Source organism: Anabas testudineus, chromosome 18 (assembly GCF_900324465.2).
Source record: "Anabas testudineus chromosome 18, fAnaTes1.2, whole genome shotgun sequence".
Lineage (NCBI taxonomy): Eukaryota > Metazoa > Chordata > Actinopteri > Anabantiformes > Anabantidae > Anabas > Anabas testudineus.
In genome coordinates, this window is record NC_046627.1 from 7,952,657 (window position 1) to 7,979,688 (window position 27,032).

At 40.5% G+C, this 27,032-nt stretch overlaps 1 protein-coding gene and 1 pseudogene across 1 annotated transcript; both read right to left on the reverse strand.

Annotated features, from left to right (window-relative positions):
• Positions 1-535: 535 nt before the first annotated feature.
• On the reverse strand, positions 536-8,434 carry LOC113168248 (annotated as a pseudogene).
• Positions 8,435-16,369: 7,935 nt separating this feature from the next.
• LOC113168261 (zinc finger protein 239-like) lies at positions 16,370-20,137 on the reverse strand. Its single transcript, XM_026369273.1, has 3 exons — positions 20,076-20,137; positions 17,599-17,708; positions 16,370-17,506 (listed from the first exon to the last, which is right to left on the reverse strand). The coding sequence occupies exons 2-3, from the start codon at positions 17,614-17,616 to the stop codon at positions 16,499-16,501; spliced, it is 1,026 nt and encodes a 341-aa protein (XP_026225058.1). The 5' UTR covers positions 17,617-17,708; positions 20,076-20,137; the 3' UTR covers positions 16,370-16,498.
• Positions 20,138-27,032: the final 6,895 nt, after the last annotated feature.

The window sequence follows — 27,032 nt, forward strand, 5'->3', positions numbered from 1 at the left end:
TTAGTTCAAATTAAAATCCTTCAATCCACATGAAGACTTGTAGTGCTAACAGAACATTACTACAACACATCACTACATCACCAGAGTTTACTGCAGTACTGTGAGTACTCTGGTCTGATAATTGTTGCACTGATCTGTGAATCAACTTTTAGCCTTCTAATCATCACAGGAGGCAAAAAAGGTCAATTATTGGTGAAAATATTGATCCTGATAACATTTATTAGTTCCAGCCATACTTCATGAGTTATTTTAATATTTATAATTTAATTTCCATTAATATTTGCTCAGTTACAAATCAAGCAGTTTTCTTCTTCAGTTTTTACAAACTACAGCTTTGTTGTTTTTATTTTTATGTTGAACTAACGAGAGTCAGTTTCTTATTCAAATGTTAAAACTTCTCAAAAGACACAACACTAACACTGGTTTATTAAATCGCTTCAAGCCATGTATTGTTTATTAAAAAGGTTGCTTGATTGTTACAGTTCATGCCTTATAATTTCTTTATGAATATAAAAAACAATTCAACAACATCATCACAAAAAACATTTATCAGCAAAAGAGCAGAATTAAAAATAAAACAAACAAACAAACAAACAGTGTTTCTCCCAGATGTTGATTCTACCTGTGATGGTGGCTGAGGGTCTGATTTACTACTGTAGACCTACACATAGCTGAACCAACCAAATACTGAGGATCTTAACACATTATTGACATGATATGAACATTTTAACTGACAGATTCAGATGATAATTAAAGATCATCAGGTTTCTATCCACCAACAACAGCACGTTTCATTTGTCCTGTCATCAATTTAAAACACTGAATTCACATCATTCATGCTGCTGTTTGACAATTTAGTAGAATTAATTAGTTGTTTAATAAATTGAAAAGCAGACAGTAATACTATTTGTTGAAAATACCAATATGTTTTAAAGACTATTGAATGCTGATAAAAAACAAAATGAGCTACTAGAACTGACAATAATAGAACAATAATGAATTTAATCTAATTCAAAATGAAAAAACAGACAACTGTAATACTACATGTTAAAATAAAAACACAATGAGTAGAATATTTTCAAAAGATAACAACATACATCAAATTCATCTTATGTAACTTTAGGAGATTTTAACAAGGAAAAAAGTGATGCAAAGTCCAGATCTTGAAGGACATAACATCATCTGTTGTCTCATTAGGATCATGTCCTGATGTTGTCGGTCGTGTATACAAGGACATAACAGCTACTGAAAACCATTTGACTTGCTGCAATGACATTTCAACAAAATGGACAAACCTCCCACCAGATGTTTTTCACTTTGGTTTTGAAGGTGTCTTTGAATTCAGTCCTCTGTAGGTTGATAACTTGAATTTCCATCAAACAATGTGGCGTCCTGTTGTTTCTTCCACATAACCGAGTCCGGATCAGTGTAAATATCCAGCATGAACTTTTTACCCATTGAGTTCTGATGGGTTTTAAAAGTGATCCTTACATTTTTTCAGCAGTTTAGTTTGACAGATTTTAAATTTTACTCATGGAAAACAAACTGTATTACTGAGAACAGCTAGTTGAGGGTTAAGGGGGTCGTGCCTAAGGAACGAGAAAAATTCAAATGCCGGTTCCCCCACATGGAGGGCGGCGATGTTACCACTAAACGATCTAGTTGCTTACAAAGTTACAGATTTTATAATTAATTAAACTAACGATTATGAACACAATTGTGCTTCTTAAAAACCTTTTCTGCAAGAAACCTTTTACATAATTAGAGCATGAGTACGGTTTGTGTCCAGTGTGGACACGTTAATGCCGTGAGAGTTCGGATGATGTATAGAAACATTTGTCACAGTCTTGACACCAGTGTGGTTATAGTCCAGCATGGGAAAGCTCGTGTCTGTGATATGAATATGAAATGCTGAAGCTTTTTCTTCTTTGTTTACAACTGTGAGGTTTCTCTCCATTGTGGACTCGCTCATGTATTGAGCAAGTCTGTGCTGATAGGAATGTTTTCTGACATTATTTGCACTTTTTTTCTTGCACAGGGTTTTTCTCCAGTGTGAATCCGTTCATGACGCCTTAACGAAAAGGACCTGCAAAAGATCTTCCCACATTGCTCACAAGGGTAGATTCTTTCTTTAGTGTGGATGTTTCTATGAATTGTTAATTGTCCTATCTGAGTGAATCTCTTCCCACACTTTTCACATCTATATGGTTTCAGTCCAGTATGTATTCGTTCATGGTTGTTGCAGTTTCCTGAAGAAGTGAACGTTTTTTCACAGTGTCTGCACTGGTATGGTTTCTCTCCACTGTGAATACGTTTATGACTTTTTAAGTTTTCTAATCGAGCAAAATCTTTCCCACACTCATCACAGTGATAAGGCTTCTCTCCAGTGTGAATGAGAAAGTGACTTTTCAGGGAACATGACCGAGAGAAAGCTTTGCCACACTGATCACAACTGAACGGTTTCTCTCCACTGTGAACTCTCTGATGACGTTTTAATTCTGTTGATAATACAAAAGCTTTACCACACTGCTCACAGCTGTATGGTTTCTCTTCACTGTGAACTCTCTGATGATGTTTTAATTCTGTCGATGTTACAAAAGCTTTGTCACACTGCTCACAGCTGTATGGTTTCTCTCCACTGTGAAATCTCCGATAGTGACTGTTTAGGTCTCCTTTTGATAAGAATGCACTGCCGCACTCCTGACAATGATGCGGTTTAGCTCCACTGTGATTTCTGATGTGGAGATTTAGTCCTTCTACTGATTTCAATGTCTTACCACACTGATCACAGCTGTATGGTTTCTCTTCACTGTGAACTCTCTGATGACGTTTTAATTCTGTTGATGTTACAAAAGCTTTACCACACTGCTCACAGCTGTATGGTTTCTCTTCACTGTGAACTCTGTGATGACGTTTTAATTCTGTTGATGTTACAAAAGCTTTACCACACTGATCACAGCTGTATGGTTTCTCTCCAGTATGAACTCTCTCATGAATCTTAAGTTTGTATGATGAAGACAATTCTTTGTTACAATACTGACATTGTTTCTTTGCGTTTCTGTGTTTCTAAAATGACAGAGAGAGAAAATTTAAGGTTTTGTTAATGGAGATAATAAAAAATGCAAAGTATGTGAGATGTAAGAGATTTAAATACTCACCTTTTGGGGAGAACTCATCCTGCTTCTTTCTCAGAGGCACCAGATTTGACAAAGCTGTCCTGATATCAGACAAAACAATGCTCGTCCTCACCTGAGATGAATGTGATCTGTGAACCAACAAAGACACAAGATAAGACAAAAAACACAGCTACAGAATATCACTGACTCAGGAGATGAGGATCACTGTGTGCAATTGATCCAGTTGATCCTTCAGATGATTAATCGGGCTGATCTCATGATGTCTGCTCTCACACCGGTAAGTTAGTAAAAAAAACTTCTGTCCTGGAGAGACTTGGCAGCATTCACAAATGAGAGAGAGCTACAGATGAGAAATGTCTCTCTAAACACCACCACTGAAGAAATAATCTTTTTTGGCTTCTCAATCCACATGACCTGCCTTGGCTTCCCCAGACTCAAAATGTTTTGTCAGAGCAAAACCACAGGGCCAATAATAAGCCAGAAAATGACAAGAACACGTTCTTCAAGTTGAGAATCTCACTGAAAATTGTCATTGACCTGAAAGTAATAGAGGAGACAAAGAGAGACATCCTTTGGAGGGTAAGGTAAGGCTGTCTTAACCTCCAGAAACTAGAAAAGTCTGCATTGACAAGCAAATGATTATTTTTATGGGCCACTGTTTCATCAGGCAATTTGTTCCAGGTAAGCCGTACTCTACTGGTTAAAGGTATTTGTACTGGGTGGGGTGGACCTCTGTGACCGCAGTTGCAAGATATTCTTCTGCATAACAAACACCAAACTAGGACAGGAGATCTACTGAATAAGTAAGGGTTGTTTGAAATTTGTTTGTGTCATTTCTCTCTAGTCTGCTGATTTAGCCTGTTTGTCAGTCTGTTTCAATAAGTATTAGGAACTGTAGTTAGAGTGCTTTGATCTATTTTTGGTGGTAGTTTCAGCTTAGTAATCACAGAGCATTCACACCTTTGACCTAACAAAGGCACACAAATTAGTTTGGTTTCTACCAGGGGGCGGTTTCAGCCGTAGCCAATTACGACCATATTTAAAGCACCTGTCTTATAGGAGCGTCAGAACCTTGTGTTCAGCCCTCTTTGTGTGAAGACCGATTTGGGTAAAGACCTGCAAGTCTACCTGTGCGAGTCTGATTTGGGTAAAGACCTCCGAGTCTACCTGTGCGAGTCCACCGAGCAAGGACACCGCAAGACGCAAGGTTTCCAACTTTATTTGCACTTTTTTCTTTCTCTTCACTTTACCCCCTTCCGCTTCTTAAAGCCTTTCTGTCTCCTTTCTTCCAATGTGTTTTCAGCAGATTCCAGTCCTCCTCGGCAGACGCAGGACATGGCGTTCTCCGAGAGGACGATGCATTTCCCACCTGCGGCCCCTCACCCAGAACACCTCGCCACCGGCCTCTTTTTCTCTTTCCCTGTGGAACTGTCAGTTGGCGGTGAACAAGGCAGACTTCATTCCAGCTTTTGCTACAACCTCAGCTGTTGTAAGCTTGCCGCAAAACACGGCCACCCCAGCCGCGCTCTCCACCGGCTTTGCTTTTTCACACACTCCTCGCCCATCACGCCGGGGGGGGGGGGGGGGGCGGGACTGGTCTCCTCGTAGTAGATACGTGAAAGTTCTTCACTATGGCACCCTTTAGTAGTCTGTCTTCATTGGAATATCATGCCGTTAGGATTACAGCACCGATCACAGCCCACATCATTGTGATCTACCGACCGCCGGGCCAACTGGGGGACTTTTGTGACGAGCTGGATATTCAAGATTCAAAAAACTTTATTAATCCCAGAGGGAAATTGTTTTGCCTCATTACCATTGTTCTCAAAACAGACAGAAAGAAAAGGAACCACAACCAGGAAAGATCCAACACCAACATAAATACACAATAACATCAATATCGAAAAACTCGATATATATACAGAATATGTAAAATAGATAAATGAAATTGGGTCAATATATTCACCACAAGTATATGAGTTTCACTTCCCCCACCCCTTACAGAGGGGGGAGGAATTGTACAGATTGATGGCCACAGGTAGAAAGGATCTCCTGTGGCGCTCTGTGGAGCATTTAATGTTAATAAGTCTTTGGCTGAACGTGCTCTTCTGTCCAGCCAACACATTGTGCAGTGGGTGGGAGGGATTGTCCAAGATTAAGAGGAGTTTGGACAGCATCCTCCTCTCAGCCACAACATGTAGAGGGTCCAGCTCCACCCCCAGAACAGAGCCAGCCCTCCTAATCAGCTTGTTTAGTCTGTTAGTGTCTGCCACCTTCATGTTGCTGCCCCAGCAGACCACAGCATAAAAGATGACACTCATAAAACATCCGCAGCATGGTGCTGCAGACGTTGAAGGACCTGAGTCTCCTCAGGAAGTACATCCGGCTCTGAGCCTTTCTGTACAATGCTGATGAGTTTTTGGTACAGTCCAGTTTGTTGTCCAAGTACACTCCCAGGTATTTGTACTCAGATACAACCTCCACCTCCTCCCCCTGTATAGAGAGAGGGATGACAGGACTCCCAGATTTCCTGAAGTCCATCGCCAGCTCCTTTGTTTTGTTGATGTTGAGTTGCAGATGGTTGAGTCCACACCAGTCAATGAAACTATCCACCACTCCACGGTACTCTGTGACATTGCCACCCTTAATACATCCTACAATTGCAGAGTCATCAGAGAACTTCTGAAGATGACAGGACTCTGAGTTGTACCTGAAGTCTGAGGTGTACAGGGTGAAGAGGACCCAGGGCTTATTGTTTGGGAAGTAGCAAATGGTTTTTGTGGGTACGTGGGTGTCCACACAGAAATTAATGTAGTCAGAGATGCAGTCCGTCAGTCCATCAATGTCCTCACCGTGAGGGTCACAGAGAGTCTTCCAGTCTGTCTCTTCAAAGCATCCCTGCAGGGCAAGGTGTGCCCCCTCTGTCCACCTCTTTACTGTTTTAATGGTAAGCTATTGTTATATTGATATGCTATTGTCTCAGTTCCCTGAGGATGGCACTCCTCTTATCGTCTTAGGAGATCTCAACATCCACCTCAATAAACCACAGGCATCTGACGTGCTCGCTCTTCTGAACACGTTTGACCTTAGACTAGTCTCCACTCCTCCAACTCACAAAGCTGGCAACAACCTGGACCTCGTTCTGATCCGACATTGCACTATGGACAACATCTCTGTCACTCCTCTGCATTTGTCGGATCACTTCTTCATTCAGCTCACAGTCTTCATCTCTAGACCGTCTCATTCTTCCACTGCATTGGAAACATTCCACCGCAACCTTAGATCTCTCAACCCGGAGCAGTTTTCTTCCCTGGGTCTGCAGCACTGCCCTCATCGCAGGTCTTATCCACCTACGACACCGACGCAGCCACGGACAGGCTCTGCGATAGTCTTTCATTCTGCCTGGATAGTCTGTGCCCAACATCTACTAGACCTGCTCGTCCTTCAGCTTCCACCGTGGCTCACCGACCAGATCCGTGAACAACGCACGGTGCTCAGGAGTGCTGAGAGGAAGTGGCGCAAATCCACGTCTCAACCTGCTCTAACTGATTATCAGGATTTGCTTCAATCTTTCTCTTACAGTGTCACCAGGGCGAAGACTGAATACTACCAGGACAAGCTCAGCAACACCACAGACACCAGAAAGCAACTTTCAAGTCTCTACTTTATCTACCCCCACCTCCACCACCCACCTGTCTCACAGCTGACGACTTCGCCTCCTTTTTTACCAACAAGGTGGCAGCCATCAGCTCCCAGTTCTCTCCTCCTGACAATGACATTCTGCTTACTAAACCTGACGATGCATCTCACTTCACTTTTTCAACACTGTCAGAGGACGATGTATCCACCCTCCTCCTCTCAAATCGCCCGACCACCTGTTCTCTGGATCCAATCCCCTCTACTCTTCTTCAAGCTATCGCACCAACACTAATACCAGCCATTACACAGATCATCAACACCTCTTTCACAACAGGCACCTTTCCCACCTCATTCAAGCAGGCCCAGATTACTCCACTATAGAAGAAGCCTTCTCTGGATCCCAGAGAAGGCTTCTAGTTGGAAGAACAATGAAGAGAACAGTGAAGAGAAGGTGGTGTTACAGATTCAAACCTGTGCTACCCAGGACCTCTGGACTGGAGACTTTAATTTATGTTCATGTTCAGTTTCATTTAGAAAGTTTCATTAGAAAATGGATTGACATTCTTGTTTTCTTGTCAGTCTATTCTGATTTTGAAGTGTAGCTGTTTTCTAACAGTAAATTTGTTCTGCTGTCCACTACAGTGGACATGTTGTAAAATATCAAATAATAATATGTCTGTGAAGATTTTCAGTCCTCCAGGTAAAGTTATCTGGAAGTTGAGTCGTGACAACTGTACGTCTTTCTTGTTAGGTTGAAATGTTTCACTACTCATCGAAGTCGCTTCTTCAGTCTGAGGAAAGTTGGTTAGAGACAAACAACAAACCCTTCAGGCTGGAAACCAACTAGTGATGTCTGTCTGACTTCACCTGATCTTGTTTTGTTGTGGAAAAAGATCTGGAAAAAGACTGGATCAAACCAGTTGAATCTAGTTTGATCCAGTCAAGTGATTCACACTAGAGACCGAAGCAGTCAGTGCTTCAAAAGTCATTGGTCCCGTGTCTTTTTCAACACCAAAGTAAGATCAGGTGAAGTCAGACACACATTCAACAGGTTCCTTGATGTGTATTAGCACTACAGTATATAGCCACTGTAAATAATGCACAACATGTTTCACCAAGAACACCTTTTACCAACAACTACTGACTAATAATCAACTAATCTTTACAAACATGTATGAACATTATTCACAGAAACTCTAGTTACACTCATCACATCATATAAAGACGCTGCTTTTACCACAAATCTTTGAATGAATGAACCCATTTTCAAGACAATTGATGAATTGATTCATTTGAACACGATCAAAACAACCTGGAAGAAACATTTTTCTTGGTTTTCAGGAGTAAATATATGTCTTCATAAAATAAAGTTAAACATTAACAGTGAAAACAAAGACACGGTTACACTGTTATGAAAGGAAGCGTGGAAACTTTGGTTTCTTTAAAGAGCTGTAGAGTCCAACAAAAACACGTAAAACCCACGATTGTTGCTAAAACTGAAATAACTCAGTTTAGTTTCTTTGAAATATAAGTTTAAAACTATCATTTAGTACTTTTAACTACGTTTTAACGACGTTAAAACGGGAGAACCCGCATGGACTCACCTCAACTCAGAGACGGAGGAAAACAGGAAGTATCCACAGGAAGTGACATCATTGGGTCAGAGGTCATGCACAGAAAATTAGTTAAGAAAATAAAAGCTCCTTCAAAATAATGTTACAGATACGGTTCACAAAGCTAAATACATACGTGTAGATGTGGTAGAGTGATGTTGTTCCTGTGATGTGAACAGGACATTTTACGTTATAGTAAAAGCACGTGTTTAACAGAGACTTTTATTTTGGCGGACACAGACGACTTTCTGGTTCCGTATCTGTATGTGACTTGTTCTGGGGTGGCCGCAGATTGTGGATCCAGGTGCTGCAGTTGTTCTTAGCTGACTGTAAGACCTCAAGGCATGATGGGAGACACCTGGCTCCCACCTGATCTACGATCTGATTGGTTCAGGTGTTGAATATTGTGACTTGTCAGAAAAGTTGTCTGGAACTAGTCCTTTCAGGATACTAAAATAACATCTGCACAGATGTTTGAGCCCTGATAGTCTCAAAAGACCATTCATCTAAATGTAGCTTATATCTTGGATTTCTATGAACTTAATAATGTTATACATTTATAGTTTAATAGAGCATTTATGTTTGAGAAACAATGGCCGAATTCCTGTTTTCAAAATAACAAACATCAGCAGAACACATAATGTATTTACACTAACAGGTCTAATAATACATGTAATCTATCTTTTATGAATTAAATCAAACTGCGTAAACAAAAAATATTTCTGATATTTTTCATGTTCTACAGGAACAAAACTACACTCACACAATATTCATGTATACAAGTTTACAACTCATCACCACAGGACACACAGGACGTCACCATCATCATTAAACTTTTATTATATTTATATTTTATCAGTAGTGAACACTTGTTCGCTGGATTCAGGTTTCATTGCAGCAGATGTTTCATCTAGACAATGTTGTTTTCAGATGTTAAACCACACACTGCATCTATGACAGCAGCATTTTGTTTTTGTCTTTTGTTTGTTTGTTTCAGTCAGGACTGAAACCACAACCCTGACAGACACAGTCATACAGGAAAGAGGGGGGGTTTTATTAACCAGGAAATGATCAAGATGGAGGAAACATCTCTGCTGTGGCTGCTCTGTAAGTTCTCTCTGTGTCTAATGTTGTTGTATCCATCTGGAAATGTTGGTCTCAGATCTCCTCTCTAATAATAATGTAGGTTTGTGAGAGCTCCAGAGGTAAATGATGGTTTTAACAGAGTTCTTAGTGTTTTTATTTAGAAATGAGATCGTTATTGATGAACTCTCTTTAACACAGATCACAGTAATAATGTTCTTTAATATGAACAGTTTCTGAATCAAATGTCATGTTTTATCTTCCTCTGTCTCTTTTCATTTACCAATAATCCTTCATCACTGTTCTTATTCAAAGATCATTCTCTGTGAACTGGATTCTGCTGTTTCTCTGTTGCTTTAGTTTCCTGTTGTGTCACAGATTCTGACTTTTGTGTCTTTTCTCTTTAGTTGTGATCTCACTGCTTTTCTGCACAACAAACCAAGGTCAGTTAACTTCTTCTATCACAGGCTGAAACTCACCAACTGTCTGTGAAACACTGAGACAAGTTCTCATTCTGTTTGTGTTGGTTTCCTCTGTGTTTCCTCCTTACTGCTAGAAAACGTACGTGTTACATTATTCAGTGACTCTAAATTCCCAGTGGGTGTGAATGTGAGTGTTAATGATCATGAGTCTGTAAATAATCTCTGTGTCAGCTGGTGATAAACTAATTTTCCCACCTCTCGCTCTATGAAAACTGGGTCTGTCTCCAGAATTGATTCATTTCTTGCTGAAGGACAGTGTCTAGTGTAGAAAATGACGACAATGAGAAGATAAGGATGAAAAACATTAGGGTTAGACTCAGATACTGAGTGTCTCTGTTAAGGGGACAGTGTCATCTTAATTAAAGAGAACTGGAAAACTGTGCTGAAATAAAAGTACAAGTAAAATTACTTGGGACAAATTTAAACAAAAGTAGATACTGAGTTTAAATGTACTCTGCAATTAAGATGTTTCAAATTGTACACAAACAGATTTAAAACCTGCTCAAGAGAGGACTTGAATATGTCAACATGCTCAGTCTACAACAAACTGAGAAATCAACAACAGTAATTTGATTTTAAATCTTTCTTCTCTGCAGTTCGTCTGACTGTGAGTCCCAGCAGTTCTCAGCTGTTTACAGGAGACTTTATCTCTCTGAGCTGTGAGGAGGACGACAGCTCTGCTGGATGGACACTGAGGAGAAACACAACCAGAGAAACCAGAGCTGAGTGTGATGAGTGGGGAGAATAATCTGGTTCCTCCTGTAACATCCATGGCTTCTTCTCATGGGAAAGTGGAGTTTACTGGTGTGAGTCCAGAGAGTCACTTGTTTCATCCACACATTCACCTGAACAGGTGAATTCTCTCTACAGGTAAACCAACAACCACACCTTCTGCCTCAGAACAGAATCCCCACCACCTCCCTCCAACTTGTGTTCAGACTGGTCCTCCACCTGGTGGTGTTCTGTTGGTGCTGCATCTCCACTCTCCTCCTGTTGTCTTTATATCAACACAGACCCACAATAAGTGATGTGTGTACAGGAGCAATCGAGGTAAAAATACAATTATGAACAAAGAAAATGTCCAAATCATCACCTTCATTCTGAGAGAGGAGAGCACAGGATGGAGTATAAGGTCACAGGACAGATATGAAGGAGCACGTCCATGTTTGACTTCATGTGTCATCAGAAGCAGTTAAAAGTCTCTTCTTCTTCTTTTCCTGTCAGCTGTTTCCTTTCAGTTGTCTCCACAGTGAATCATCTGCCTCTATATAACCCTCTGCTCTGCTTCCTCTTCTCTCACACCAACTAACTTCATGTCCTCTCTCCCTGCCGCTGTCTCTAAGTCGTACAGCATCGCTGGTCTCACCACCACCTTTTCCTTACATTCTCTCTGATCCACACTCCTGACACTTTTCTCCACCCGTCCACACGTCTCTTCACCTCTTTCCCACACTTTCCGTTGCTCTGACCCGTTGACCCGTCAGTACTTAAAGTCCTGGACCTTTACCTCTGCTCCCTGTAACCTCACTGTTCCACCAGTTTCCTCTCATTCACACTCAGGTCTTCTGTTTTGCTGCTTCTAACCTTAATTTCTCTGCTTTCCAGAGCACACCTCCACCTCTCTACCTCCACCTGCTCCCTGCTCTCCCCACAGAACACAATGTCATCTGCAAACATCATAGTCCATGGAGATTCCTGTCTAACCTCAACTATCAGCCTGTCCATCACCAGAGCAAACAAGAAGAGGCTCAGAGCTGATCATTGATGCAGACCCACCTCCACCTTGAACTCCTCTGTCTCACCTACAGCTCACCTCACCACCGTCTTACAGCTCTCATAGATGTCCTCCACTACTCTGACAAACTTCTCTGCCACTTCCTCATGAAAACCACTGCTCCTCTCTGTAACGTGCTTCTTCTAGATTTACAAAGACACAATACAGCTCCTTTTGTCCATCTCTGTACTTCTCCATCAGCATCTTCAGAGCAAATACTGCATCTGTTCTACTCTTTCTTTGCTGCTCACCTCTGTCCCTTCGCCCAGCTTCCACTACTCTCTCACAAATTCATTGTATGGCTCATCAGCTTTATTCCTCTGTAGTTGCCACAGCTCTGCACATCTCCCTTGTCTCCTCCTAGGCAGAAACTCTACGTCCACTTCTCCTAGACACTTCCATACCTCTACAGGTCTGTCATCAGGATCACCTGTCTTTCCACTCTTCAGCCACCTCCTCACCTCTTCGTTTTCTTTCATCTTCCTCATTAATCAACTCCTCAAAGTACTCCTTCAGTGGTTCCTGGCACCTGTCATTACATTTCCACCCTTATCTTTTATCACCCTAACATGCTGTACATCCTTCCCATCTGTCTCTCTTTGCTTTACCAACCTGTACAAATCCACCTCTCTTACTGTCCAACCCAGTACACAAGTCCTCCTATGTCCTTTGTTTGTCCTTAGCCACCTCTACCTTCACCTGTGTCTCCCTGTCCTCCTGTCTACTCTCTTCAGTCCTCTCAGAGTCCTACTTAGCTAACCTCTTTCTCTGTTTACACTTCTGGACTTCCTCATTCCTCCACCAAGTCTCCTTGTCTATGTTTCATTTTCCTAACGAAACACAAAGTACCCTCCTACCTGTCTCTCTGATCACATTAGCTGTCATTGTCCAGTCATCTGAAAACATTTCCTGACCACCGAAAGAAGCAGCTTAAAGTGAGATCTGACAACAAAGATTCACTGGTCAATTTATTAAATCACTTTTAGCTAAATCGTCTTTATTAAAAAGTTGCCTGATTGTTACAGTTATCAGTTGATGTCTAAAAAGGAAAATCTAATTATCAAAGTAACAAACAACAAAAAATTAAACATTAGAAAAAGGCAGGAATTAAAAACAAGATAACAAGATTAATATATTATCATTAAAAAAAATTGTATCTGCTAGAAAAACAAAAAAGAAAATACATTGCTATAAAATTTTAAAGAAACACTTTTGAATCAGTGTTAAACACCAAGTCAGTTAAATTTCTGGGATATTACTCTGATTAACAACCTCCTCTGCTACTTGCAACCAGTTTCAGCCGCTTTGGTGTTAATGAAATTAACCACTGAACCACTGGGTTCACTGGGTGAACTAGAGGGGCAACAATGAGATGGCCCCCTAAAACGAGAATGGTTTTTCAGGTGGAGGACACTGACATTTTTTCTCTCCTCATTGCGTCTATTTTTTCACTAATTTTGCATTTGTCCAGGGTCAGTGTCACTACTGGTAGCATGAGGTGATACCTGGACCTTACTTGGGTTAAACAGACAGTCCAACTCCTTCAGGATAGTATATCAGTACCTGCCATTTTCAGGTTTGCGGTGTCTCCCAACACATTTTCAAGAGCATGGAGAAGAGTCCAGGAGACAGTTTCTTTAAGAGAGCTGGACGGGGCCGTAGAAGGTCCTTAACCAATCAACAGGACCAGTATCTGATCCTTTGATTAAGGAGGAACAAGATGAGCACTGTCAGAGCCAAATTATGTCCTCTTGTGGGCCCTGTGCTCACTGTCCGGCACCATGGAGCTTGATTGGCATTTGCCATACAGTAGACATTACAACAGTAGAATTGGCAGATCCATCGCTGGGCCTATGTGCTGTTCACTAATGAGAGCAGGTTCACTCTCAGCACGTGACAGACGTGAACAGGTCTGGCAAAGCTGTGGAGAACTTCTGCCTGTAACATTGTTCTGTATGATTGGTTTGGTGGTGGATCGGTGATGGTCTGGCACTCAAGGTGACAGACCTCCGTCTGTCACCTTGAGTGCCATTAGTAATTGAGATGAAATCCTTGGACCCACTGTCAGACCCTACACTGGTGCAGTGAACAGATGGAAAAACTAGAGTAAAATCAGCAGTTTAACTAGTGATGTTTGGTTGTTCGTTATTAAAATAAGTGAGTAAAAATTAACGTTGACCAGTTTTTCCCACCTGCAGTCTTGGTCCATGTATGAAGTACAGTTAATTATTCAAGTAATAAGGTCCCTGATGCTGTGTTTAGCTGCAGTAAGTTGGGATGAAGAACTTGAGACTTGCTATTTGGTTCAGTCTCTTTGTCTCCACTTGGAAAACAAAATTAGAAAAAGGAAACCGGAGGACAGAACAAGTAACTTGGCTTTCACAATAAAACACCCAAGAGCATTTGTAGTGTCCAGCAACATGTTGTTGAGGAAAAAGTTAGTCTGTATGTGATTAGAAGAAGAAAGTCGTTTAAATTCACTGTGCATGTAGAACAGAACCGATTCCAGCTGTCACTGGATCAAAGGTGGTGTACTGTACCACATCACTCAATGTCCATATTACTCATTATACATCCAAATTAGTCATTGTATATCCATATTGAGAGTTATACTTTTACATTTATTTCGATCATGAAACCACGTAACTTAAAGTGACCCTTATGAAACTTCCCTTTGCCCTTGTTAGACAGTGCTCCAGACTTTTATCTTAGGGAGTCAGACAGGATGTCCTGGCATGGAATTGACCTCGAGACAAGAACCAACTGTAATGTCTCACAGACAATCATCATCTATTCACCTCTCCCTCCCATCTGAAATCCATAAAAACAACTGTATGTGTTAGATTCTTTCAGTATGTTTCTGTCAGTCGTGTGTTGATGTATTCATGCTCTCTGTGTAAGAAAATAAATTACTGCCTTATTAATCTCATCGATGGTCCTGAGAAGTTTGTTGCAGAAGTTTTTCAGTTTTCTTCATCAGGTTTAAATAGTTAGTTAATAGTTAAACACTGGTTAATTAAATCACTTCAGGCTAAATAGTGACTATTTAAAAAGTTCCCTGATTGTTTTCATTTGATGTCTTAAAAAGAAATAAAATTGTTAATGTAAAAAACAATTCAACAATATGATCACACAAAACATTTATTAGCAAAAAGCAGGAATTAAAAATAAAACATAAAAACAGTGTTTCTCCCAGAAGTTGATTCTACCTGTGATGGTGTCTGAAGGTCTGTTTTACTACTGTAGACCTACACATAGCTGAACCAATCAAACACTGAGGATCTTAACACATTATTGACATGATATGAACATTTTAACTGAAAGATTCACAAGATAATTAAAGATCATCAGGTTTCTATCCACCAACGACAGCACGTTTCATTTGTCCTGTCATCAATTTAAAACACTGAATTCACATCATTCATGCTGCTGCTTGACATTTTAGTAGCATTTAATTAGTTGTTAAAAACAGATAGTAATACTATGTGTTGAAAATACCAATATGTTTTAAATGCTATTGGATGCTGAAAAATAAACAATATGAGCTACTAGAGCTGACTGTAATAGTACAATAATGAATTGAATGTAATTCAAAATGAAAAAACAGACAACTGTAATAACACGTTAAAAATAAAACGCACATTATTTTCAAAAGATAACAACATACATCAAATTCATTTTATCTAACTATGAGAGATTTTAACAAGGAAAAAAGTGATGCAAAGTCCAGATCTGGAAGGACATAACCTCATCTGTTGTCTCATTAGGATCATGTCCTGATGATGTCAGTCATGTATACAAGGACATAACAGCTACTGAAAACCATTTGACTTGCTGCAATGACATTTCAACAAAATGGACAAACCTCCCACCAGATGTTTTTCACTTTGGTTTTGAAGGTGTCTTTGAATTCAGTCCTCTGTAGGTTGATAACTTGAATTTTCATCAAACAATGTGGCGTCCTGTTGTTTCTTCCACATAACCGAGTCCAGATCAGTGTAAATATCCAGCATGAACTTTTTACTCATTGAGTTCTGATGGGTTTTAAAAGTGATCCTTACATTTTTTCGGCAGTTTAGTTTGACAGATTTTAATTTTACTTATTGAAAACAGACTGTATTACTGAGAACGGCTAGTTGAGGGTTAAGGGGGTCGTGCCTAAGGAGCGAGAAAGATTCAAATGCCCGGTCCCCCACATGGAGGGCGGCGATTTTACCACTAAACGATCTAGTTGCTTACAAAGTTACAGATTTTATAATTAATTAAACTAACGATTATGAACACAATTGTGCTTCTTAAAAAAACTTTTCTGCAAGAAACCTTTCACACAATTAGAGCAAGAGTACGGTTTGTGTCCAGTGTGGACACGTTGATGCCGTGAGAGTTCGGATGATGTATAGAAACATTTGTCACAGTCTTGACACCAGAGTGGTTTTAGTCCAGCGTGGAAAAGCTTGTGTCTGTGATATAAAGATGAAATGCTGAAGCTTTTTCCACAATATTTACAACTGTATGGTTTCTCTCCATTGTGGACTCGCTCATGTACTGAGCAAGTCTGTGCTGATAGGAATATTTTCTGACATTATTTGCACTGATAGGTTTTTTCTCCAGTGTGAATCCGTTCATGACGCCTTAATGAAGAGGAGCTGCTAAAGATCTTCCCACATTGCTCACAATGGTAGATTGTTTCTATAGTGTGGATGTTTTTATGAACCTTTAAATTTCCTAGGAGCACAGATGTTTTTCCACACTCCTCACATCTATATGGTCTCACTCCAGTATGTGTTCGTTCATGGCTGTTGCGGTTCGGTAAAGAAGGAAAAGTTTTCTCACAGTGTGGTATGGTTTCTCTCCACTGTGAATACGTTTATGAACTTTTAGGTGTCCTGATCGGGCAAAATCTTTCCCACACTGGTCACAGTGATAAGGCTTCTCTCCAGTGTGAATCCGTTCATGACGCCTTAATGAAGTGGAGGTGGTAAAGATTTTCCCACATTGCTCACAAGGGTAGATTCTTTCTTTAGTGTGGATGTTTCTATGAATTGTTAATTGTCCTATCTGAGTGAATCTCTTCCCACACTTTTCACATCTATATGGTTTCACTCCAGTATGGATTCGTACATGTTTGTTGTGCGCTGTTGAAGAAGTGAAGGTTTTTTCACAGTGTCTGCACTGGTATGGTTTCTCTCCACTGTGAATACGTTTATGAAATTTTAGGCTTTCTGATCGAGCAAAATCTTTCCCACACTCATCACAATGATGAGGTTTCTCTCCAGTGTGAATGAGAAAGTGAGTTTTCAGGTTACTTCGCTGAGAGAAAGCTTTACCACACTGATCACAACTGAACGGCTTCTCTCCAGTATGAACTCTCTGATGAACTTTTAATTCTGTTGATGTTACGAAAGCTTTGTCACACTGCTCACAGCTGTATGGTTTCTCTCCACTGTGATATCTCTGATGAACTTTTAATTCTGTTGATGTTACGAAAGCTTTGTCACACTGCTCACAGCTGTATGGTTTCTCTCCACTGTGAAATCTCTGATAGTGACTTTTCAAGTGTCCTTTTGATAAGAATGCACTGCCGCACTCTTGACACTGATGCAGTTTAGCTCCGGTGTGAATTCTCTTGTGGAGATTTAGTTTATCTACCGATTTGAATGTCTTACCACACTGATCACAGCTGTATGGTTTCTCTCCAGTATGAACTCTCTCATGATTCTTTAGTGTGTATGATGAAGAGAATTCTTTGTTACATTGTTTCTTTGCATTTCTGTGTTTCTAGAATGACAGAGAGAGAAAATGTAAGGTTTTGTTAATGGAGATAATAAAAAATGCAAAGTATGTGAGATATAAGAGATTTAAATACTCACCTTTTGGGGAGAACTCATCCTGCTTCTTTCTCGGTGGCTTTCTCAGATTTCACAAAGCTGTCCTGATGTCAGACAAAACAATGCTCGTCCTCACCTGAGATGAATGTGATCTGTGAACCAACAAAGACTCAAGATAAGACAAAAAACACAGCTACAGAATATCACTGACTCAGCAGATGAGGATCACTGTGTGCAATGATCCAGATTAAACTGGCTGATCTCATGATGTCTGCTCTCATACCGGTAAATTAGAAAACTTCTGCAAACACATCTGCATCTTTCACTAGGACCATTTTAAATGCAACTGGAAATTATAGAATACAAATCTAAATAAAATGACTTGTGTGTCCAACTATAAATAGTGTGTATAGTGATTATATCTGTAATCTATAGTCGCAAGTCACATGATTGGTAATGCTGCTTTATTATTTTTGTAAATGTATATTTGTTATTACTTTTGTCACTTTCATGTTTATTTCAGATGACTGTGGGATTTTCTTTTTTTAACAGAAGGGTAGATGCTATGTTCAGAGACATTTCCTCATTGATTGTATTTTTCCAATCATAGATTTAAACCTGTCCTACCCAGTCCTCCTGACTGTCACAGTGAACACACCATTTATAGAAACTGGAGTCCAGGAGAGACTTGGCAGCATTCACAAATGAGAGAGAGCTACAGATGAGAAATGTCTCTCTTAACACCACCGCTGAAGAACTTATCTTTTCTGGTTTGTCAATCCACATGACCTGCCTTTGTTTCCCCAGACTCAAAATGTGTTGTGAGAGCAAAACCACAGGGCCAATAATAAGCCAGAAAATGACAAGAACACGTTCTTCAAGTTGAGAATCTCACTGAAAATTGTCAATGACCTGAAAGTAATAGAGGAAAGAGAGACATCCTTTGGAGGGTAAGATAAGGCTGCCTTAACCTACAGAAACAAGGAAAAGTTTAAAGTTTCAAGGTATTTGTACTTGAGTCTCCAGATGGTCTGATTCTGGACTCTAAAGTCTACTAAGGGAACAATACATCTGAAGGTCAAAGGATGATAACTGGGGCAGTTTCTCTCCAGTATCAGAGAGACACCTCTACCCGGGGGTCAGTGATGGTGGTCAGAAGAAGTCCTGGGTTTGCCATCACAAATTGATTTCTTATTTCTTGGACGGTGCTGTCACACACACCACCACAAACAACTGATGAGGAAAAAACAGTTCCTGGACTCCAAACGTCATCTTGGATATGAGCTGCTGAACTATCTAGAACCTGAGGAACACTAACAAGACAGTAGACGACAGTGAAGATAGTGAAGAGTATGAGCCATCCATCAGAAACCGCATTCCACAACCAGAAGCACCATTAACAACATACGGGGCCAGGCACATACCAGAGATACTAGACTGATGAAACCAAGGTTGCAACGGCTAAAAATACATGACATGCATCAGCTGCAAGATGTTCCTCTGCATAACAAAGCAGATAAACTGCTTCCTAAAGTACCGTCACTAAGACTTTAATGAAGGAAGAAAAGAAAGAGGAAGAGAAGGAGAACAGTGAAGAGAAGGTGGTGTTACAGATTCAAACCTGTGCTACCCAGGACCTCTGGACTGGAGACTTTAATTTATGTTCATGTTCAGTTTCATTTAGAAAGTTTCATTAGAAAATGGATTGACATTCTTGTTTTCTTGTCAGTCTATTCTGATTTTGAAGTGTAGCTGTTTTCTAACAGTAAATTTGTTCTGCTGTCCACTACAGTGGACATGCTGTAAAATATCAAATAATATATGTCTGTGAAGATTTTCAGTCCTCCAGGTAAAGTTATCTGGAAGTTGAGTCGTGACAACTGTACGTCTTTCTTGTTAGGTTGAAATGTTTCACTACTCATCAAAGTCGCTTCTTCAGTCTGAGGAAAGTTGGTTAGAGACAAACAACAAACCCTTCAGGCTGGAAACCAACTAGTGATGTCTGTCTGACTTCACCTTCCTTGTTCACCAAGAACACCTTTTACCAACAACTACTGACTAATAATCAACTAATCTTTACAAACATGTATGAACATTATTCACAGAAACTCTAGTTACACTCATCACATCTTTATAAAGACGCTGCTTTTACCACAAATCTTTGAATAAATGAACTCATTTTCAAGACAATTGATGAATTGATTCATTTGAACATAATCAAAACAACCTGGAAGAAACATTTTTCTTGGTTTTCAGTAGTAAATATATGTCTTCATAAAATAAAGTTAAACATTAACAGTGAAAACAAAGACACGGTTACACTGTTATGAAAGGAAGCGTGGAAACTTTGGTTTCTTTAAAGAGCTGTAGAGTCCAACAAAAACACGTAAAACCCACGATTGTTGCTAAAACTGAAATAACTCAGTTTAGTTTCTTTGAAATATAAGTTTAAAACTATCATTTAGTACTTTTAACTACGTTTTAACGACGTAAAAACGGGAGAACCCGCATGGACTCACCTCAACTCAGAGACGGAGGAAAACAGGAAGTATCCACCGGAAGTGACATCATCGGGTCATAGGTCACGCACAGAAAATCAGTTACGAAAGTAAAAGCTCCTTCAATATAAGATTACAGATACTGTTCAAAAAAATCAAATACAAACGTGCAGATGTAGTAGAGTGATGTTGTTTTGCTGTGATATGAACAGGGCATTTTACGTTATAGTAAAAGCCTACTTGTTTAATATATCCTTTTATTTTGGCGGGTACAGGCCACTTTCCAGTTCCGTACATTCGGTTCATTTCTGTCCTACTTTAGCCCGACTTGTTCTGACTTCATGCTCGTGAGACCGACTTGGCCGCAGACTGTGGAGCCAGGTGCTGCAGGTGTTCTCTATCAACTGTAAGACCTCAAGGCTTGATGTTAGAGTGCGATGACTGTCACTATAGACGATCTCTATGTACATTAGTGTTGTTTCGGTCGTGAACGATTCGTTCAATATGAACGATTCGTTCAGTATGAACAAATCTTTTCTATGACTTGAGAGTGATTAGTTCTCTCAGTGAGTGATTCGTTCATTTCCAGTTCATTGCAGTACCTTCTCTCGCCACATGGCAGCAGCTCTATAAGCTCAGTCAGCAGGATAGGAAACAGAAATGATTCGTTCACGACTCACTCAACTGTGAGTCATTACTCAGCTCCTCGTTCATTTGTCAGGTGACAGCTGTAGCTCCGCTACGGAGCTGTGGACTGAGAAACAAGGAAATTAATGATGTCTGATATCTGACGGTCATTTATTTGTCAACTGACGCCTGACAGACATTATTTATTCATGGAATCATAATTAATTAGTTGTCTTTGATTCTTGTAGATGTGTGTAGTGATTTTGTGTAAATAATGTAAATTATGTTTGTACATAAATACTTTTGAAAATTATAAACATGTTAATTGTGCTATTCTCTTCCATAAAATAATAAAATGTAACATTATTAATAACAACGACAATAACATCAATAATAATAATAATAATAATGATGATGATGATGTCGCGTTTTGGACACAATAAATGCACCATGTAAATATTTTCGGGAACTTGTTACTTGTTGCTTTAAAAGTCTAACTCATTATCCAAATAAGTTTAACTTTCACTCGTCCTCTACCAGCTGTCACAGTTTAGGCTGCATTTGTCACGTGACAGCTACAAAGTCACTGCTGCGCTGTTAAACAACAACATCAGGGAGGATGCAGGAACACAAATCACTTTATTGTTGTGTGTATTTGCTTTCCTATGTTTTCACATGGTTTGAATTGCTTGTGACATTTTGTGTAGGCCTATTATAATTTGTCAGCTGAACAAACCATGTTGTCTTCACCATATAGTGTCTGAGAACCGCGGCCATTTTTATATCGCCCACTAGAGGGTTACACCGCAACACGCTGTAAAATGAACGAAATGAACGAAATGATTCGTTCACTTTACAGTTCGAGACTCACGGATCTGAGTCAGTTCAAAGACTCGTTTTTCCCACCTCTAATGTACATACGTCATTGACTGTTCTGTACGTTGAATAAAGGAGACGCCCCTCCTTGACCTCTCGATGATGAGAAGCTGAGCGAGCGGAGCGATGCAAAACTGAGACAAGAGCAGGTGTCCATGTGTCTTATTAGCTAGAGGCAAATATATATGTGTCAGGGATGTCTACTTCGGCTGGAGCAACGGGAGAGAGTTCCCGGTGCAGAGAGACACAGGTAGGCAGACAGCCTACACATTTTGGACCGGGCTTGCCGCACGGTCGACGTGATGAGGCAGATACCAATGGGAAGACGCCTAATCAAAAAATATTCCCAGTGGTGTCAGAACCACAGGATGATACATTTATCCAAGAAAAGATGTAGAGTCAAACACAGACTGAAACAGAACAGGGAGACTACCTCACAGGGCGGGTACCAGGACCAATCAATGAAAGTCAGTCAGAAACAGAACAGATGAGGTCTGATGAACAGGAGACAGACATGGGTACAGATACTCAAACTACACGAACGTCAAGCAGAGAAAGAAAGAAACCCAAATACTTGGAAGATTATGAGTGCACAGTACAAAATAGTGAACTAACTATTGATTACTGTTACAGAACTACATTTGGACTACCACAGACCTATGAAGAAGCTATAAGGTCAGACAAGGCAGACAGGTGGAGAAAAGCTATGACAAATGAGATGATTTCATTCAAGCAAAATGACACTTTCTCTCTTGTACCTCTACCAGAGGGCAGACAGACAGTGGGGGGAAGGTGGGTTTATGCTATAAAGGAGGATGAAAAGGGTAATGAAACATACAAAGCCACGTATGTAGCAAAGGGGTACACAAAGATCGAAGGACTAGACTACTCCGAGACGTTTTCTCCAACTGCAAGTTTAACATCACTAAGAATGCTAATGCAGTTAGTGACACAGCATGATTTTAAGTTACACCAGTTAGACGTTAAAGCTGCATATCTACATGCACCCATTGACTATGAAATGTACATGGAACAGCCACAAGGTTTCCATATGAAGTCAGAGAAAGGAGAGGAACTGGTATGTAAACTAAACAAATCAATTTATGGTCTTAAACAATCCGGAAGAAACTGGAACATGATGCTTCATGAGTTTTTGACAGAGAATGAGTTTGTACAGAGTCAAACACATAACTGTATCTACACTAAACTGTCAGACAAAGAGAAGGTAATTTTGTTGGTATGGGTGGATGATATAATTGTAGCAACAAGCAACGAAAAGTGTCTGAGAGAAGTCAAAGATAAACTGAAAAATAAGTTTAAAATGAAAGATTTAGGAAAACTCTCTCATTTTATTGGTATTGACTTTACCCAAACGGAAGATACTGTCAAAATGAACCAATCCAGGTATATTGACAAGATTCTTGAAAGCTTTGGCATGTATGACTGTAAAACCAGAGCTACACCCAGTGAAGCAAAATGTGATCTCACTCCAGAAGGAGATCCAACAGACCAGAGGAAATACAGAGAAATGTTGGGCAGTCTCATTTACATTATGAGCTGTACCAGACCAGACATTAGTTGGATTGTGAGTAAATTATCCCAATATCTGACAGATCCTAGGGAAAAACACATGACAGCTGTGAAACATGTGTACAGATATTTGAAAGGAACTAAAGACATTGAGTTGTGTTATAAAGGAGGTGTCGACAAACTGGAACTGACTGGTTATTCTGATGCAGATTGGGCTAACGACCCAGATGACAAGAAGACCATTACAGGTTATTGTTTCAGCTTAAATAAAGGTGGTGCTGTCATTTCATGGAAAACCAAGAAACAACAAACTGTAGCATTGTCAACGTGTGAGGCAGAGTACATGGCCTTGGCAGCCACAATCCAGGAGGCTCTTTATCTCACACAACTATTGAAGGACATGGACTGTAACTTTCAAGACACGCCAGTCAAAATCTTCGAAGACAATCAAGGAACTATACGTCTGGCACCGAATCCTGTGAATCGTCAGAGAAGCAAACATGTGGACATAAAATATCATTTCACAAGGTCCACTGTGTTAGAAGGAAAAGTTGTTCTGATTTACTGTCCTACTGAAAACATGGTGGCAGATGTGTTCACAAAATCTGTAACAAGAGTCAAGATTGAGAGGTTCCATACCTACATGTTTGGTATGTAATATTATGATTGATGTAAGTGGCATCATCGAGTGGGGGTGTTAGAGTGCGATGACTGTCACTATAGACGATCTCTATGTACATACGTCATTGACTGTTCTATACGTTGAATAAAGGAGACGCCCCTCCTTGACCTCCCGATGGGGAGAAGCTGAGCGAGCGGAGTGATGCAAACTGAGACAAGAGCAGGTGTCCATGTGTCTTATTAGCTAGAGGCTAATATATATGTGTCAGGGATGTCTACTTCAGCTGGAGCAATGGGAGAGAGTTCCCGGGCGGCAAGAGAGACAACCGCTGCAAGAGAGCCAACACATGATGTGAAGTACCTTTTCAGGGCTTTTACATTTGGAGGCACTGCTGGGATGGGAGAAGTGAGGCAGGTACCCTGCAATAGAGGGAACTCCCACATCGATCATCCTATAAAAGTAACCCAGGTGGTAGGAAGCACAGCCCCAGTTGGAATAGTGTTCACCAGGGAGCAGCAAAAGTCCACTGTAACTTGCAAAACACTTCTTTCCACGAATTAGGTTGTGGCTCTCCTGCCAGGATGGATCCAGAAATTGAGAACCTGCAGTTTGAGATTAAGAGAGCTCTTTTCCAATTAACCGCAGACCAGCTGATACAGATAAGTGTCTTTCTTGAAATTTCAAGAACAAGTAGAGAAAGGATAGCTGGTAAAACCTGTAATGCCCTTGTCTCATATATTATCCAACATGTTGAACGAGAAGAACTGAGTGAACTTGAAGATGAGGGCATGTCAAAGCTTGAGCCTTGGACATGTTAAAAATCTTGCAAGATCCTAACAAAACTAATATGCAAGAAAACATAAAAGACAGGGATGAACAGGAGAAATTGAAGAGTGAATTAGAGCAGCTGAAATTTATGGTGCAACAGAAAGAAATGGAAATGCAGAAACTTACTAACAGACAGCATATGACCAGCAATCAAACCGTACCAGTTTGCACAACCCCAGCTTCTGCTAACAGTCCATCATGGCAAAAAGACTATAAAATCTCAGGTCAAATTAGTGAGCCTGGACAAAAGGACAGACTTACATTCTCTAGCCTGGCCCACCAAATTGAGAATGGGTTGAGCAAAGGGTACCCTGAGTCAGAAATAGTGGATGCTGTCATTAGAGCTATTGTACCGGGACTTCAGCTGCGCAGCTATCTAGAAGGTAAAGGTGATCTGTCTCTGCCTACTCTTAGAAGGATCCTCTGCTCACATTATCAAGAACGAAGTGCAACTGAGCTATACAAACAGTTAACTACAGAGGCCCAAGGTAACAAAGAGACCCCACAGAACTTCTTAATCAGAGCCATGGATTTAAGGCAAAAAATACTGTTTGCATCACAGGAAGCAGAATCTAGCCTAAAGTATGACCCTGCATTAGTACAGAGCATGTTCATGCACACTATACTCACAGGCTTGCAAAATGACAACATAAAAACTGATCTCCAGCCCTACCTGCTGCAACCAGCTACCTCTGATGAGTTGCTCTTACAGAGGCTCAATATGGCGAATGAGAAAGAGAAGCAGGAGAAACTCACAGGCCAACAAACCAGAACTATACTACCCCTAGATGTGTTGTCTGACCTAAAAGAAATCAAAGCAGATATAGTACTGTTAACGGATCTAAAGGCAGAAGTGTCAAAAATTAGAGAGTCCATTCAGCAACCAGAGACTGGTCCTAAGCCCCATCCCCCTATTGGCAAGGAGACTGACAATGAGACTGACAGGGACTCCTTTAAACGAGACATGGTTGCCCCCGAGGGACAGGGAGTGACCGGCATAGTCAGACTGTCCCAGAAGTGTACCAGCTGTGGAGGAACTGAAGAACAGAAAGTGTTTCAACCGTGTTCAGTGTGCAAAGCAACATGCTATTGTTCCAAGGAATGTCAGGTTAGTCATTGGCCCGAACATAAGAAAGACTGTAAACTGTTAACACAAAATAAGAAGAGATCGAGACAAATCCAGTCATGTAAGACGATGACCAACAAAAAGAGAAACATTGTGACAAAAGAACATTGTACAGTGACTGAACTTGTAGGGAAAAAATGTTTTGTCCACTGCTACTTACAAGGGAAGAAAACTCAAGTACTGTGGGATTCTGGCTCCCAGGTGTCTGCGGTGGATCAGGTGTGGAAAGCTAACAACTTCCCAGACATTAAGTTGAGAGACATAGCAGAGATAGTCGACTCAGATGACCCCCTGCAAGTGGAGGCAGCTAATGGTACGGACATGCCCTATGTGGGGTGGATAGAAGTGACTTTTAGGCTAGCTGGTGACACTGAAGAGTTTCATGTTCCCATGCTGGTAATGAGAGGCAATCAACAGCCACGTCCTATTATTGGTTTTAATGTCATTAAACGTGTTGTTATTAACAGTCAAAAGAACCAGACGAACAATGTAGATGAAGAGAAACTGATAAAAACTGTGACAACAGCTTTTCCCAACCTTAAAAGGGGGAAAGGCATTTATTAATGCAGTGAACGTTGAAAGAACAAGTGAGTATTTGGTAAGAACAGCCTGCCACCAGATGAACATAGGCAGCCACAGCGCTGTCCAAGTAGAATGTAGGATTCGTACCAGGCCCTTTAAAGAAGACATCATCATGATATTTGAGCCTGATAACAACCCCCAGTGGCCAGAGGGACTTGAGTTCTGTGACACGTTGGTACAGGTGAGAAAAGGGGCACAGCCAAACATTATTCTGAGTGTACAAAACCCCACTGACCCACTGGTAGTTATTGGTACAGTACAATCAGTTGCATCTGTGTACCCGCTTAGCTTAGTTGGGGAAACACACTCACCTGCTGATATCAATAGCATTCAGACCCAGCACATTGAACATCAGGAAAATGGTACAGAACCTTGGGACCCCCCGATTGATCTAAGTCACTTACATGAGAAACAGAGAAAAATAGTATGTGAGATGTTGAGGGAGGAGTCAAGCTCTTTTTCTTGGTCAGACAATGATATAGGTTGTATTGAGAACCTCCAGTTGGAAATTTCCTTAAAAGATCCAGAGCCAGTAGTCCGGACTTACATGTCAGTCCCTAAACCATTATATGAGGAAATGAAAGATTATCTGAGAGACCTAATCACGCAGGGGTGGATAGAGAAATCCCACTCTTCCTATGCATCACCTGTTGTTTGTGTAAGGAAAAAATTTGGCTCTTTGCGTCTATGCATAGATTACAGGGAGCTGAACCGTAAAACTCACCCTGACAGACAACCCATTCCCAGAGTCCAGGATATCATGGATGGCCTCGGAGGAAACACCATG